We start from the raw sequence: 16,791 nt of genomic DNA, 5'->3' as shown, positions 1-16,791 counted from the left end.
TACAAGTTCCGGAAGTGAAAGAGTATGAGAAATATCTTGGCTTACCGGTTGTGGTTGGGAGGAATAGGAAGGTGAGCCTCAATTTCATAAAGGAGAGAGTATGGAGTAAACTCCAAGGGTGGAAAGAGAAGTTATTATCTCAAGCAGGAAGAGAGATTTTGCTTAAAGTGGTGGTGCAAGCAATTCCTACATTTGCCATGGGCTATTTTAAATTACCGGTTGGTCTTTATGATGAAATTGAGGCTTTAATCTGAAAAAATTTTTGGGGGAAAAAGGGGGAGCAACGGAAAATCCATTGGAAAAAATGGGAGGTTCTTTGCAAGCCCAAATCAGAGGGAGGGATGGGTTCAAAGATTTGGGGTGGTTTAATGATGCAATGTTTGCAAAACATGTTTGGAGGTTGTTGAAGGACCAATCTTCACTGTTCTATAGGGTTTTTAAAGCGAAGTACTTTCCTAGTGGGTCAATTATTGAAGCATTAGTAGCTACGGGGTCTTATGCATGGTAAAGCATCCTTAAATCGAGGAAGGCGATATCTCTGGGCATGAGATGGGAAATAGGCAATGGTAAAAACATAGACATCTATAAGGATAACTAGTTGCCTGGGAAGGGATCTGCCAAAATTGTTTCTCCATGTAGGCCAGAGTTGGATGGTGCTAAGGTTGTTGCTCTCATCAATCTGGCTACTCACTCTTGGGATCAGAACTTGGTAAATCAGAATTTCTTAGTTTTTGAGGCAAACCGGATCAAAGCCATTCCCCTATGTTGGATAGATCAATGTGATCGCATTATATGGCCTGATACTCCAGATGGTGAGTACTCTGTCAAGGCAGGTTATCAAAAACTATGTGAGGAAGCAAATGTTAGTAATGCATCAAGTTCAGACCCATCGCACCAAAAGTTCTTTTGGAAAAAGATTTGGAAACTTCATGTTCCTAATAAAATTAAAAACTTTCTTTGGCGTATTTGTTCCAATGCATTACTCATAAAGGAGAATATGAAGAAACGGAGAATAATTGAGGATGTAAGATGTAGTGCCTGCCTATTGGAATAAGAATCCACATTTCATGCTATTTAGGGTTTTGAGAAGATCAATCACGTGTGGGCTCCCTGTTTCAGCTGGGTCCGAACAGAGCATTCCCAAATTCAAGATTTGCAAGAGTTGATTAACTTGTTAGGACAACGGGTTCAGAGGCTAGAGTTATTCGGTGTGGTGGCGTGGTTTATTTGGAATCATAGAAATAGACTGCGATTAAATGAGAAAGGTTTGCCGAGTGACAAAATTTTTGAAGTTGCAAATATGTATCTCTCGGACTTCCATTCTAAATGTCCATTGAACAAACTGAGGCAACCTAGGGAAAATGTAAAATGGCAACCACCAGAGGAGGCATGTATAAAACGAACTATGATGGTGCTGTTTTCATCGACTCAGGGGAAGCGGGGATTGGGGTTATTGTTAGAGATGCAAGGGGGGAAGTGATTGCTGCCTTAGTTGAAAAAATTCACTACCCAGGCTCCGGGGAAGTGCTGGAGGCTTTAGCTGCGAGAAGAGTAGCAAAATTTGTTGTGGAGTTGGGCTTATCCTCTTCAGTACTAGAAGGCAATGCAGAGGTGGTGTGCAGGGTGTTGCGGGTTGCAGATTGGGGTCACTCATCCATTGGAAAAATTGTAAAAGACAAAGTGTCTATTGTTGGTTCACTTCGAACCTTTTCTTTCTCTCACACTAGGTGACAGGGCAATTGTGCAGCCCATGTTTTGGCCAAGAGAGAAATTGTTTCACATCTTTTATTAGTTTTGATGGAGCATGTTCCACCAGATGTTAGTCCATTTGTAATTTCTGATTTGCCATTTGCTTAATAAGACCTTTCAGACTTGATTCTCAAAAAAATTAAAGCATATTTAATGTATACCATACCTAATTTAATTATATTTTATTTTTATTAAATTGGCTTGTATATTTTTAAACATTTCAAGACTTACATTTTTTTTTGCAAAAGATTTAAAGACTTGTTTTTTTTTTTTTATATTTATTTTTTATGGGAATGTAAAGACTTGTTTGATGTAAATATCTTTGTTTACGTGAGAAAATATCATATGTTAAATCAAAATTACAAACATTCCATGTATAAGTAATAAGTAATAAATAAATATTATATATGTATGTGTGTGCAGGGGTGGAACTAGAAATTTTTATTTGGGGGCCAAGTAAAACTATCATGTTGATATACAATTCAAGAAAAATACAAGGTATGGCGTGTGAGTGTATTCCCTTATCTTATCCCCTTCCCCTATATATATATATGTGTGTGTGTGTGTGTTTCTCAAAAAAAAAAAAAAAAAAAAAAAAGAAAAGAAAAGAAAAGAAAAATACAAGGTATATATATATATATATATATATATATATATATATATATATATATATATATAGTGCAGGATTATTGATAGAAAAATTTAATAGGTGTAATTCTTATAGGCACTAAAAATACAAACAAATCACAGAAGTTAATAGTAAAATATGAACAAATCCAATATGAAGCATGACTAAACACTGACAGATGCAATACGATAAGTGCAACTGCATTCGAATACTAATCCCAAAATAAATCAACTAAATGGGTCTATCACTTCTCCTAAAGATTAGGAGATATCTCTTTGATAACTTCTACTGTTAGCCCAACTCTTAAAAGGAATTCAAATAATAATAGCTAAGTAAATCTGATGCAACACAATCATTTATCATCTTAGGAGTTCTTCCTCTATATGCAACTTTTAACTTGAAGTCTTCAACTTATAACCACCCATGACCCATCCTCCTAGAACATAACAAAATGACGTGTTGGGAGGGGAATGGAAAACAATAGTGAAGGGAATTAGGAAGGGAAGTGGGATTTGTTGTGGCCAAATCCAAATGGCTGACATGTAGTGGGACCTATTTAGATTAAGGGAGAGTGGAGGGCAGTATAATAGAGTTAGTTGAAAAATAGAATATTTTTTGGCTAATGCTATTCTGCTCCTCTCCCCCTCCTTCTTGGGTGGCCAAATCCAAATGACTAACAAGTAGCGGGGTCGGTTTAGATTGAGGGGAAGTAGAAGGGAGTAGAGTAGAATTAGCTGGCAAAATAGCATCTGATGCACATCATTACTAAAATTTTACCACACTAAATAAAAAGAAAGAGAAAGAGATGAGAGAAATAAAATGGGTGCATATATGAGGTACAGTTTGTAACGTAACAAAGTGTGTGTGTGTGTGTGTGTGTGTATAGAGAGAGAGAGAGAGGCAGGTGGGTTGAATTGTGGCCGATAAGAAATATCTCAACCTACTATTCAACCCGACCTATTAAATTATCTGTCTAACTCACCTTTGCCTCACTTAATAGACCCGCATGAGTTGAATTGGGTTAGGTAAATCAGACTTGCATGAGTTGAGTTGGGTTAGGTAAATCAAGTGGTTTTTTTGCATGCTCTAGCTTGAATTCTTTTTATAGGCCTCACAAAATGTAAAATCAAGCTCTTGATACCTCCTTTCTCCTAAGCGAAATCGCCCCCCAGACCCAGACTCAGGGATTGATTTTTTTTTTTTTTTTTCACTCATAAATCATGCATTGGAAATTTTATTAGTTTTGCTTGGGACCGTTTTGTAGGCTTTGGGATCAGTTGGGAGGTGGGACCCCCGACCCCCCAGGCCTTATCCAAAAAACCACAACAATCTTGACTTCTGACGTGGCCTTATCCAAAGTTTTAACACATAGCAATAGGCCAAGCCCTGGATGACATAAAACATGGAAGCGTGTCAGCTTAACATCCAACAACTCAAACCCTGAATCTCTGCAACCCATTCAACTGTACAAAGAACATTAAACACCATGGCATCAATAGCTCCTCTTCAGGCCATCTTTACACACAGGCCATCACCATCAGCATTTGCAGCTAGTCCCCTTCATGCACCACCATCAGTAGCTGGTTCAACAGTCATTCCATGGAAGAACAAGAATGAGATAATGAAAAAGAGAGGATCTTCAACTGTGGTTGCGGCAGTTGGAGATGTATCCGCTAATGGCACCACCTACCTTATTGCCGGTGCTGCTGCAGTGGCCCTCCTTGGAACTGCCTTCCCTCTCCTATTTTCTCGCAAGGACTTGTAATTACATTTTCCCCTCCCATAGTTTTTTTTTTTTTTAATTATTAAAAAAATTTTAATTTTAATTTATATATATAATTCGATAGTCACAGAGAATAGAGATTTGTTCTCTGAATATATCGGTTACAAACGTCAGAAAGTGAGTAGTTTAGCTACAAGGTTTCCCCTCTCATTGTTTTAGTTTTTGCCCTTTTCTCTTATGATGTTAGTTTTTGAACTGATTTCATAAAAATTGCCATTAAGATACTTGTTGCTCAATCTCAATAAAGATGAAAGCAAAACTAAGATAATATGCTTTTAAGAGTAAAGCAAATGTTGAACAACCTAACCTACCACTCGGCTGGGCTTTGCTAAGCTCCATCCTATTTTATGTAGTTTACAGTTTACTGTTTTTGTGTGGGATGATTTGCTTGTTTGTTTTATTTTCATTTTGTGTTTGCTTGCCAATGCTCATCACAGGTGTCCAGAATGCGATGGAGCGGGTTTTGTTAGGAAGTCAGGGGTGACCTTGAGGGCAAATGCAGCACGAAAGGACCAAGCTCAAATTGTGTGTGCTCGCTGCAATGGTCTTGGCAAGCTCAACCAAGTTGACAAATAGATGTCCGATGTAACTTCCTTTTTGCTTTGCAATAATTATATTATGATCATACTTCGTCTTCAATTATTCTCAAGCTATGAGATTATGAGGTCCCTTTTAACACAATTAGATCTCCAACATATTACATGTATGCCAAGTGTAATTTACACAGTATATATAAGCCAGTATCTAAAGCATGCTAGTCTATGATTATTATTTGAATCCGTGGTAAATAAGTGAACAAATTCTCATTTTCGAAAATTGACAAACAAGTCAATGTTGTGGCCCTTCCACAATGCCTCATATTACTAGAGTCTAGTTATTTTCATCAAATTATGCTACCAACAAAAGGACGTTGGTTATTTGTGAGGAAGCCTTTCCGTATCGGTGTAGTTAATAGTTATAACACAATTGTGAAGGGGACATATATTCAGACTATTGGCAGATATATAATCGCAATTGTAATCTCGTTTGGCTACATAATGAATGGCCTGATATCCTTGGTCCTCTTATTGGGCATAAACTTGGGATATTCTTCCAGCGCATGATTTCATCCATGCTAAAATATGAAATTTACGGGTACAAATGATAGTTTAAGAGTGATAATAACATCTTTTATGATGTCTCATGACTTTGGTTCAAATCTCACCTACTTTCTCCACCACTACCTTCTTATAAAAAATATATATGAGATTTACTAAACCATTGGCAACCAAACTTCTGTAAAATTATGATGAAACAGTATGAACCTCATCACGAGGCACTACTAGGGTTGCCTAAAAAAGATATTGTACGGTTACCGGCCCATTGTTGGGAAGCCCATGGGCCATAGTTTGGATAAAAGTCCTTCATCAAATCCAGTCCCTGATGCTCGGTTGAGACAACTATGGCTGTTTCATTCTCGGGTTCTGATGTAGCTCAGGGCCCATTCCGAGGTACTTTGGTAATGCCTTGGGAGAGGTTGCCACCGAGCAACATTTTGCGACTACTGCAAGTCCCTAAATTGAGGCACCTATTTCCAAGGTGGGCCCCCTCCATGTCAAGAATAATCATGAAGGACACCACCTACACGAAAAATTGTGGAAAGTGATCATTATGGATCCACTCAAAAATCCTAGAAATGGAGGGAAAATGAAGGAGAAAGGCTTAGACACTAGAGGAAAAGAAACGAGAGAATTAAAACAAAGAAGAGGTGAAACCAAGAGCAATCTTACTTAGGAGAACCAGTTAGAAAGTAGGCATTCCTAGCTTGAATTTTAACACAAATTTTGAATTTTTTCGACACAAATCATGAGAATTATTGTCGTTTGAATATGACCCATCGAGTTTTACACGAAATTCAGAGTCCAACTATGTGCCGATGGAAGGGAGTAAAATTGGAAGTCTAACGTTTTTTTTTTTTTTTTTTTTTTTGCAGGTTTGGTTTTAAAATAATATACCTTTACCTTGAGAGAAACCCACACAAAATCAAATTTTTGAAAAAAAAAAAAAAGTTTGTGGCTAGTTATTCACGAAACATAATTGCTTAGAAAATAAGTTGAAAAGTGACGTTTGGTCATCGTTTTGACAATAACTTTTGAACGGTAAGGAATTCTTTAGTGCGTGCTATATGTTCTAGAAAGTAGACATTTTGAACTTAAATTTCAGCACAAATTTTGAATTTTTTTGACACAAATCATGAGAGTTATTGTCATTTGAATATGGCCCATTGAGTTTTACCTGAAATTCGGAGTCCAACTATGTGCCAATAGAAGGTCGTAAAAATGGAAGTCTAACGTTTTTTTTTTCGCCGGTTTCGTTTTAAAATATTATACCTTTACCTCGAGAGAAATCTACACAAAATCAAATTTTTGGAAAAAAAAAAAAAGTTTGTGGCTAGTTATTCATGAAACTTAATCGCATAGAAAATGTGTTGAAAGGTGACATTTGGTCACCGTTTTGACATTAACTTTTGAACGGTAAGGAATTCTTTCACGTGTGATAAATGTTTTAGAAAGTAGACATTCCGAGCTTGAATTTCAAAACAAGTTTCGAATTTTTTCAACACAAATCATGAGATTAATTGTCATTTGAAAAATGGCCCCATCGAGTTACCAGAAATTTAGATTCCAACAATGTGCCGATAGAAGGGCGTAAAAAATGGAAGTCTAACGTTTGTTTCTCAGATTTGGTTTTCAAATATGATACCTTTACCTTAAGAGCAATCCACACAAAATCAAATTTTGGAAAAAAAATACGTTTGTGGCAAGTTATTCACGAAACTTAATCGCTTAGAAAATGTATTGAAAAGTGATGTTTGGGCACCATTTTGACAATAACATATGAATAGTAAGGAATTCTTTAATGTGTGCCAAATTTTTAGAAAGTACACATTCTGAGCTTGAATTTCAACACAAAGTTTGAATTTTTTTGACACAAATCATGAGAGTTATTGTCGTTTGAATATGACCCATTGAGTTTTACATGAAATTCGGAGTCCAACTTTGTGCCAATAGAAGGGTGTAAAAATGGAAGTCTAACGTTTTTTTCGAGGGTTTGGTTTTAAAATATTATACCATTACCTTAAGAGAAATCCACACAAAATAAAATTTTTGGAAAAAATACGTTTGTGGCAAGTTATTCACGAAACTTAATCGCATAGAAAATGTATTGAATGGTGACGTTTGGTCACAGTTTTGACAATAACTTTTGAATGGTAAGGAATTCTTTAACGCGTGCTAAATGTTTTAGAAAGTAGACATTCCAATATTGAATTTTAGCACAAATTTTGAATTATTTTGACACAAATTATCAGAGTTATTATCGTTTGGATATGGCCCATCGAGTGTCACCCGAAATTCGGAGTCGAACTATGTGCCGATAGAAGGGCATAAAAATGGAAGTCTAACGTTTTCTTTGCTGGTTTGGTTTTTAAATATGATACCTTTACCTCGAGAGCAATCCACACAAATCAAATTTTTGGAAGAAAATACGTTTGTGGCTAGTTATTCAAGAAACATAATCGCATAGAAAATGTGTTGAAATGTGATGTTCGATCGTTGTTTTGACAATAACTTTTGAATGGTCAGAAATTCTTTAACTCATGCAAAATGTTTTAGAAAGCAGACAATCCAAGCTTGAATTTCAACACATGTTTTGAATTTTTTCAACACAAGTCATAAGATTTAATGTCATTTGAAAAATGGCCCTACCGAGTTCCTCGAAATTCAGATTCCAACTATGTGTCGATAGAAGGGCGTAAAACATGGAAGTCTAATGTTTTTTTCTTGGATTTGGTTTTCAAATATAATACCTTTACCACGAGAGAAATCCTCACAAAATCAAGTTTTTGAAAAAAAAATACGTTTGTGGCCAGTTATTCACAAAACTGAATCACTTAGAAAATGTGTTGAAAAGTGACGTTTGGTCACCGTTTTGACAATAACATTTGAACAGTACAGAGTCACCGTTTTGACAATAACATTTGAGCAGTACAGAATTCTTTAACACGTGAAAAATGTTTTAGAAAGTAGACATTCTGAGCTTAAATTTCAGCACAAATTTTTAATTTTTTTGACGCAACCCAAGAGAGTTATTGTCATTTGAATATGGCCCATTGAGTTTTACCCAAAATTCGGAGTCCAACTATATGCTGATAGAAGGGTGTAAAAAAGGAAGTCTAACATTTTTTTAGCGGGTTTGGTTTTAAAATATGATACCTTTACCTCGAGAGCGATCCCCACAAAATCAAATTTTTGGAAAAAAATACGTTTGTGGATAGTTATTCACGAAACTTAATCACATTGAAAATGTGTTGAAAGGTGACGTTTGGTCACCGTTTTGACAATAACTTTTGAACATTAATGAATTCTTTAATGTGTGCTGAATGTTTTAGAAAGTAGACATTCTGAGCTTGAATTTCAACACAAAGTTTGAATTTTTTCGACAAAAATCATGAGAGTTATTGTTTTTTGAATATGGCCCACTGAGTTTTACCCGAAATTCGGAGTCCAACTTTGTGCTGATAGAAGGGCATAAAAATGGAAGTCTAACATTTTTTTTTGCGAGTTTGGTTTTAAAATATTATACCATTACCTCGAGAGAAATCCACACAAAATAAAATTTTTGGAAAAAAATACGTTTGTGGCAAGTTATTCACGAAACTTAATCGCATTGAAAATGTATTGAAAGGTGACGTTTGGTCACAGTTTTGACAATAACTTTTGAAAGGTAAGGAATTCTTTAACGCGTGCTAAATGTTTTAGAAAGTAGACATTCCAAGATTGAATTTTAGCACAAATTTTGAAGTTTTTCGACACAAATCATGAGAGTTATTATCATTTGAATATGGCCCATCGAGTTTTACCCGAAATTCGGTGTTGAACTATGTGCCGATAGAAGAGCATAAAAATGGAAGTCTAACGTTTTATTCACTGGTTTGGTTTTAAAATATTATACCTTTACCTTGAGAGCAATCCACATAAAATCCAGTTCTTGGAAAAAAATACGTTTGTGGCAAGTTATTCACCAAACTTAATCGCACAGAAAATGTGTTGAAAGGTGATGTTTGGTCACCGTTTTGACAATAACTTTTGAACGGTAAGGAATTCTTTTACGAGTGCAAAATGTTTTCGAAAGCAAACATTCCAAGCTTGAATTTGAACACAAGTTTTGAATTTTTTCAACACAAGTTATGAGATTTATTGTCGTTTGAAAAATGGCTCCACCGAGTTACCTGAAATTCAGATTCCAACTTTGTGTCGATAGAAGGGCGTAAAAAATGGAAGTCTAACGTTCTTTTCTTGGATTTGGTTTTCAAATATAATACCTTTACCTTGAGAGCAATCCTCACAAAATCAAATTTTTTGAAAAAAATACATTTGTGGCCAGTTATTCACGAAGCTTAATCGCTTAGAAAATGTGTTGAAAAGTGACGTTTGGTCACCTTTTTGGCAATAACCTATGAATGGTATGGAATTATTTAATGCACGATTAATGTTTCAGAAAGTAGACATTCCGAGCTTGAATTTCAACACAAATTTTGAATTTTTTCGACAAAAATCATGAAAGTTATTGTCGTTTGAATCTGGCCTATAGAGTTTTACCCTAAATTCTGAGTCCAACTGTGTGCCGATAGAAGGGCGTAAAATTGGAAGTCTAACGTTTTTTTCGCGGGTTTGGTTTTAAAATATTATACCTTTACCTCGAGAGCAATCCACACAAAATCAAATTTTTGAAAAAAAAAAATATACGTTTGTGACTAGTTATTCATGAAACATAATCGCTTAGAAAATGTTTTGAAAAGTGACGTTTGGTCACTGTTTTGACAATGACTTTTGAATGGTAAGGAAGTCCTTAACGCTTGCTATATGTTCTAGAAAGTAGACATTCCAAGCTTGAATTTCAGCACAAATTTTGAATTTTTTCGAGAAAATCATGAGATTTATTGTCGTTTTAATATGGCCCATCAAGTTTTACCCGAAATTCGGAGTCCAACTATGTGCCGATAGAAGGGCGTAAAAATGGAAGACTAACATTTTTTTCATGGGTTTTGTTCTAAAATATTATACCTTTAACTTGAGAGCAATCCACACAAAATCAAATTTTTGGAAAAAAAATACATTTGTGGCTAGTTATTCACGAAACTTGATTGCATAGAAAATGTGTTGAAAGGTGACGTTTGGTCACTATTTTGACAATAACTTTTGAAAGGTTAAAACTTGAGAATTTCGAACAACTCAAAGCTGTAAAGCTGTAGATATTTAAGTCATGGTTCCAACCCATCTTTCCTTGTGTCAATTGGATTTTTGACGAGAGAGATACGCCTAAAATACTGATCGGTGCTCAGATCAGATTTTTCCTTTTCAGATTCTGCCTCTTTGATTTCTTTCCTTATTTGAAGCTTCCAATCATGGTAGACGATCCAAGCACTCCAGCTGCATCTCCTTAGACATTTAAGCATGGTCCTTTAGCTCCACTTAATTCTAGTGTGGCCTTCATTCTTTCACAAATTCTTGTAAACTCATCTTTCTCACATGATTTCCTGAAAGTACAAAAATTACACACAATGAATGACATCTTATTCAAGAAATTATGTAAAGATAAATAATAGGGACTAATCCAAATTAAGTAAAGTAATAAGGAGATAATGCCCAGATAAATATATAACAAGTACACATTTTAAGGCATTATCAAATGCCGTTTGAAAGATGGCCCCACCGAGTTACCCGAAATTCAGATTCCAACTATGTGTCGATAGAAGGGCGTAAAAAATGGAAGTCAAACTTTTTTTCTCGGATTTGGTTTTCAAATATAATACCTTTACCTTGAGAGAAATTCACACAAAATTGAATTTTGGGAAAAAATACGTTTGTTGTCGTTTGAAAAGTGACGTTTGTCACCGTTTTGACAATAACTTATGAACGGTAAGGAATTCTTTAATGTGTGCTAAATGTTTTAGAAAGTAGACATTCCGATCTTGAATTTCAACACAAATTTTGAATTTGTTAGATGCAAATCATGAGAGTTATTGTCGTTTGAATATGCCCATTGAGTTTTACCCAAAATTTGGAGTCCAACTATGTGCCGATAGAAGGGCTTAAAAAAGGAAGTCTAAAGTTTTTTTGCGGTTTTGGCTTTAAAATATGAAACCATTACCTCGAGAGCAATCCACACAAAATCAATTTTTTGGAAGAAAATATGTTTGTGGCTAGTTATTCACGAAACTTAATCGCATAGAAAATGTGTTGAAAGGTGATGTTTGATCGCCGTTTTGACAATAACTTTTGAACGGTAAGGAATTCTTTGACGCGTGCAAAATGTTTTAGAAAGTAGACAATCCAAGCTTGAATTTCAAAACATGTTTTGAGTGTTTTCAACACAAGCCATGAGATTTAATGTCGTTTGAAAAATGGCTCTACCGAGTTACCCGAAATTCAAATTCTAACTATGTGTCGATAGAAGGGAGTAAAAAATGGAAGTCTAATGTTTTTTTTCTTGGATTTGGTTTTCAAATATAATACCTTTACCATGAGAGCAATCCTCACAAAATCAAATATTTGGAAAATAATACGTTTGTGGCCAATTATTCATGAAACTTAATTGCTTAGAAAATGTGTCAAAAAGTGATGTTTGGTCACCGTTTTGACAATAACTTTTGAATGGTACAGAATTCTTTAACGCATGCATAATGTTTTAGAAAGTAGACATTCCGAGCTTGAATTTCAGTACAAATTTTTAATTTTTTCGACACAAACCAAGAGAGTTATTGTCGTTTGAATATGGCCCATTGAGTTTTACTCGAAATTCGGAGTCCAACTATATGCCGATAGAAGGGCATAAAAAAGGAAGTCTAACGTTCTTTTAGCAGTCTTGGTTTTAAAATATAATACCTTTACCTCGAGATCAATTCCCACAAAATCAAATTTTTGGAAAAAAATATGTCTGTGGATAGTTATTTACGAAACTTAATCGCATTGAAAATGTGTTGAATGGTGATGTTTGGTCACCGTTTTGACAATAACTTTTGAACATTAATGAATTATTTAACATATGCTGAATGTTTTAGAAAGTAGACATTTTGAGCTTGAATTTCAACACAAAGTTCGAATTTTTTCGACACAAATCATGAGAGTTATTGTTGTTTGAATATGGCCCATTGAGTTTTACCCGAAATTCAGAGTCCAACTTTGTGCCGATAGAAGGGCGTAAAAATGGAAGTCTAACATTTTTTTCGTGGGTTTGGTTTTAAAATATTATACCATTACCTTGAGAGAAATCCACACTAAATAAAATTTTTCGAAAAAAAAATACGTTTTTGGCTAGTTATTCACGAAACTTAATCGCATAGAAAACGTATTGAAAGGTGACGTTTGGTCACAATTTTGACAATAACTTTTGAACGTTAAGGGATCCTTCAATGCATGTTAAATGTTTTAGAAATTAGACATTCCAAGATTGAATTTTAGCTCAAATTTTGAATTTTTTTGACACAAATCATGAGAGTTATTATCGTTTGAATATGACCTATTGAGTTTTACTAGAAATTCGGAGTCGAACTATGTGCCGATAGAAGGGTGTAAAAATGGGAGTCTAACGTTTTCTTTGCTGGTTTGGTTTTACAATATTATACCTTTACCTTGAGAGCAATCCACACAAAATCCTATTTTTGGAAAAAAAAAAAAAAACGTTTGTGGCAAGTTATTCATGAAACTTTATCGCTTAGAAAATGGGCTAAAAGGTGACGTTTGGTCACCGTTTTGACAAGAACTTTTAAACGGTAAGGTATTGCTTAACGTGTACAAAATGTTTTAGAAAGCAGACATTTCTAGCATGAATTTCAACACAAGTTTTCAATTTTTTCAACACAAGTCAATAGATTAAATGTCGTTTGAATAATGGCCCCACCGCATTACTCGAAATTTAGATTCGAACTATGTGTCGATAGAAGGGCGTAAAAAATTGAAGTCTAACGCTTTTTCTCGGATTTGGTTTTCAAATATAATACCTTTACCTTGAGAGCAATAGTCACAAAGTTGAATTTTTTGAAAAAAATACATTTGTGGCCTGTTATTCACGAAACTTAAACACTTAGAAAATGTTTTAAAAAGTGACGTTTGGTTACCGTTTTGACAATTAGTTATGAATGTAAGGAATTCTTTAATGCATGCTAAATGTTTTAGAAAGTAGACATTCCTAGCTTGAATTTCAAAACAAATTTTGAATTTTTTTGACACAAATCGTGAGAGTTATTGTCTTTTGAAAATGGCCCATCGAGTTTTACCCGAAATTTTGAGTCCAACTATGTGCCGAAAGAAGGGCGTAAAAATGGAAGTCTAACATTTTTTTTTCGCGGGTTTGGTTTTAAAATATTATACCTTTACCTTGAGAGCAATCCCAACAAAATCAAATTTTTGGAAAAAAAAAAAAAATTGGTGGCTAGTTATTCTCGAAACATAATTGCTTAGAAAATGTTTTGAATAGTGACGTTTGGTCACTGTTTTGACAATGACTTTTGGTCGGTAAGGAAGTCCTTATTGCATGCGATATGATCTAGAAATTAGACATTCTAAGCTAGAATTTCAGCACAAATTTTGAATTTTTTCAAGACAAATCATGAGTGTTATTGTCGTTTGAATATGGCCGATCGAGTTTTACCCGAAATTCGGAGTCCAGCTATGTACTGATAGAAAGGCGTAGAAATGGAAGACTTGCATTTTTTTGTGGGTTTGGTTCTAAAATATTATACCTTTACCTCGACAGCAATCCACACAAAATAGAATTTTTGGGAATTGTGGCTAGTTATTGACGAAACTTAATTGCATAGAAAATGTGTTGAAAGGTGTCGTTTGGTCACCGTTTTGAAAGCAGACATTCTGAGCTTGAATTTCAGCTCAAATTTTTAATTTTATCGACACAAACCAAGAGAGTTATTGTCGTTTGAATATGGTCCATTGAGTTTTACCCATAATTCATAGTCCAACTATATGCCGATTGAAGGACGTAAAAAAGGAAGTCTAACGTTTTTTTAGCGGGTTTGGTTTTAAAATATGATACCTTTACCTCAAGAGCAATCCCCACAAAATCAAATTTTTGGAAAAAAATACGTTTGTGGCCAATTATTCATGAAACTTAATCGCTTAGAAAATGTGTTGAAAAGTGACGTTTGGTCACCGTTTTGACAATAACTTTTGAACGGTACAGAATTCTTTAATGCGTGCACAATGTTTTAGAAACTAGACATTCTGAGCTTGAATTTCAGCACAAATTTTTAATTTTTTCGACACAAACCAAGAGAGTCATTGTTGTTTGAATATGGCCCATTGAGCGTTACCCGAAATTCGGAGTCCAACTATATGCCGATAGAAGGGCGTAAAAAATGAAGTCTAACTTTTTTTAGCAGGTTTGGTTTTAAAATATGATACCTTTACCTCGGGAGCAATCCCCACAAAATCAAATTTTTGGAAAAAATACGTTTGTGGATAGTTATTCACGAAACTTAATCGCATTGAAAATGTGTTGAAATGTGATGTTTGGTCACCCTTTTGACAATAACTTTTGAACAGTAATGAATTCTTTAACGCGTACTAAAAATTTTAGAAATTAGACATTCTGAGCTTGAATTTCAACACAAAGTTTGAATTTTTTCGACACAAATCACAAGAGTTATTGTCGTTTGTATATGGCCCATTGAGTTTTACCCAAAATTTGAAGTCCAACTTTGTTCCAATGGAAGGGCGTAAAAATGGAAGTCTTACGTTTTCTTCGCAAGTTGGGTTTTAAAATATTATACCATTAGCTCGAGAGAAATCCACAAAAAATAAATTTTTTGGAAGAAAATACGTTTGTGGCTAGTTATTCACGAAACTTAATTGCACAGAAAATGTACTGAAAGGTGACGTTCGGTCACATTTTTTACAATAACTTTTGAACGGTAAGGAATCTTTTAATGCATGCTATATGTTTTAGAAAGTAGACATTCCAAGATTGAATTTTAGTACAAATTTTGAATTTTTTTGAAACAAATCGTGATTGTTATTATCGTTTGAATATGGCCCATCGAGTTTTACCCAAAATTCTGAGTCCAACTATGTGCCAATAGAAGGGCGTAAAAATGGAAGTCTAACATTTTTTTCTCGGGTTTGGTTTTAAAATATTATTCCTTTACCTTGAGAGCAATCCACAAAAAATCAAATTTCTGGAAAAAAAAAAAACATTTGTGGCTAGTTATTCACGAAACATAATCGCTTAGAAAATGTTTTGAATAGTGACGTTTGGTCACCGTTTTGGCATTGACTTTTGATCGGTAAGGAAGTCCTTTACGCATGCGATATGTTCTAGAAAGTAGACATTCTGAGCTTGAATTTTAGCACAAATTTTGCATTTTTTCGACACAAATTATGAGAGTTATTGTCATTTGAATATGGCCCATCGAGTTTTACCCTGTAGGATTAAACATGGTTTGTATCTCATAAAAAACATACACAGCGGAAAGTTAACGGATCTACTTCATTCACAATCAATAACATGCACTATGTAAGTTTCAGAATTTAAGAACAAGAGAGCATACCTTGGAGCGATGAAATTTAAAACCAAAGATCAGAAGTTCTCAAGAACACTTTCAATCTTCATTCCAATTCCACTAACGCCCAAAATGTGTAGTCTCTCAATCAGTTCTCAAGGGAGAATGTTAGATTGTCTCACTCTCACACACACACCATTTCAAAATAGTGTTCTCTTACAAAAAATTCCTACCGAAAATTCTATATGTTTCTCCCTTTGTATCTAACTAATTATCTAATTGGGCTGGCCTTTTAGGCCTTTCCAATTGGGCTTAAGTGTGTGGCTTGGAGTGGGACCAAAAAGGGACCAATAAGACACTAGCTCCAATGGGCTTTGGGCTTTTCTGTCAACTCTTGACAAGTCCAAAGTTACCATTAATTATATTTAATACCACTATATAAATATAATTGCACTCTAGACCTTATTTATAAATTATATCTCAAGACTTTATTGTATATGCAACCCCTTCATAAAATATTCGTAGTAATACAAAGTCATGAATGTAAACTGTCACTTTGTAGATTACTACATCTTAATTCCTTGAGTATCTGATTTAATCCTTTTAAAGTTATTCATAATATATTTATGAAATCCAATTCCATAAATATATACTTTAGTAACTCCTTACTAAAGTGGTTAGGCTTAACTCTTTGAATAAATGAACCCATTAAACTTATCTCAAGGGAATATTTTATATTTTCCGTTAAGAGACTATGAATTCCATCTTGAGAATATATGTTCCATCAACACTAAATGTGGTTGCCCAACATACTGAGGTTTTGACCGTTAGGATAGATCTCACTCCTAATATATCAAAGCAACCTACACTTCATGATCAGGTCTATTATCCTCTCAGGATTAAGAATTCATTTAAATAGAAATCGTGAGATTTATTATTCATTTGATAGTCATTAGGAGAATAATAAATCTCACAGCGGTCCAGTTCAATATGTCTTAACTCTTAAAACATATCAACACATCAACTAGAAGTCTCCACTTCCATGATCAAGACAAATCATCTTAGTTGATATGTTAT

At 34.5% G+C, this 16,791-nt stretch overlaps 3 protein-coding genes across 3 annotated transcripts; all 3 read left to right on the top strand.

Annotated features, from left to right (window-relative positions):
• The first annotated feature begins 304 nt into the window (after positions 1-304).
• On the top strand, positions 305-1,054 carry LOC142610425 (uncharacterized). The gene is made up of 2 exons (XM_075782239.1): positions 305-504; positions 640-1,054. Exons 1-2 carry the CDS (start codon positions 305-307, stop codon positions 1,052-1,054), a joined length of 615 nt encoding a protein of 204 aa, XP_075638354.1.
• Positions 1,055-1,368: 314 nt separating this feature from the next.
• On the top strand, positions 1,369-1,731 carry LOC142610424 (uncharacterized). Its single transcript, XM_075782238.1, has one exon. It carries the CDS (start codon positions 1,369-1,371, stop codon positions 1,729-1,731), a length of 363 nt encoding a protein of 120 aa, XP_075638353.1.
• Positions 1,732-3,774: 2,043 nt separating this feature from the next.
• Positions 3,775-4,928, top strand: LOC142611226 (uncharacterized). The gene is made up of 2 exons (XM_075783277.1): positions 3,775-4,138; positions 4,598-4,928. Exons 1-2 carry the CDS (start codon positions 3,864-3,866, stop codon positions 4,734-4,736), a joined length of 414 nt encoding a protein of 137 aa, XP_075639392.1. The 5' UTR covers positions 3,775-3,863; the 3' UTR covers positions 4,737-4,928.
• The last annotated feature ends 11,863 nt before the right edge of the window (positions 4,929-16,791 follow it).

The sequence above is a fragment of the Castanea sativa genome, chromosome 9 (assembly GCF_040712315.1).
Source record: "Castanea sativa cultivar Marrone di Chiusa Pesio chromosome 9, ASM4071231v1".
Classification (NCBI taxonomy): Eukaryota; Viridiplantae; Streptophyta; class Magnoliopsida; order Fagales; family Fagaceae; genus Castanea; species Castanea sativa.
Note: the sequence above shows the minus strand (reverse complement) of the source record. Positions and strands in the feature narration are given on the sequence as shown.

Bases quoted from the DNA above. Each gene is read 5' to 3' on its own strand.
- LOC142610425 (XM_075782239.1), top strand. From the start codon at position 305: ATGGGAGGTTCTTTGCAAGCCCAAATCAGAGGGAGGGATGGGTTCAAA. The intron at 505-639 runs GTAAAGCATCCT...TTCTCCATGTAG, and splicing joins GCTACGGGGTCTTATGCATG to GCCAGAGTTGGATGGTGCTA.
- LOC142610424 (XM_075782238.1), top strand. From the start codon at position 1,369: ATGGCAACCACCAGAGGAGGCATGTATAAAACGAACTATGATGGTGCT.
- LOC142611226 (XM_075783277.1), top strand. From the start codon at position 3,864: ATGGCATCAATAGCTCCTCTTCAGGCCATCTTTACACACAGGCCATCA. The intron at 4,139-4,597 runs GTAATTACATTT...TGCTCATCACAG, and splicing joins CTATTTTCTCGCAAGGACTT to GTGTCCAGAATGCGATGGAG.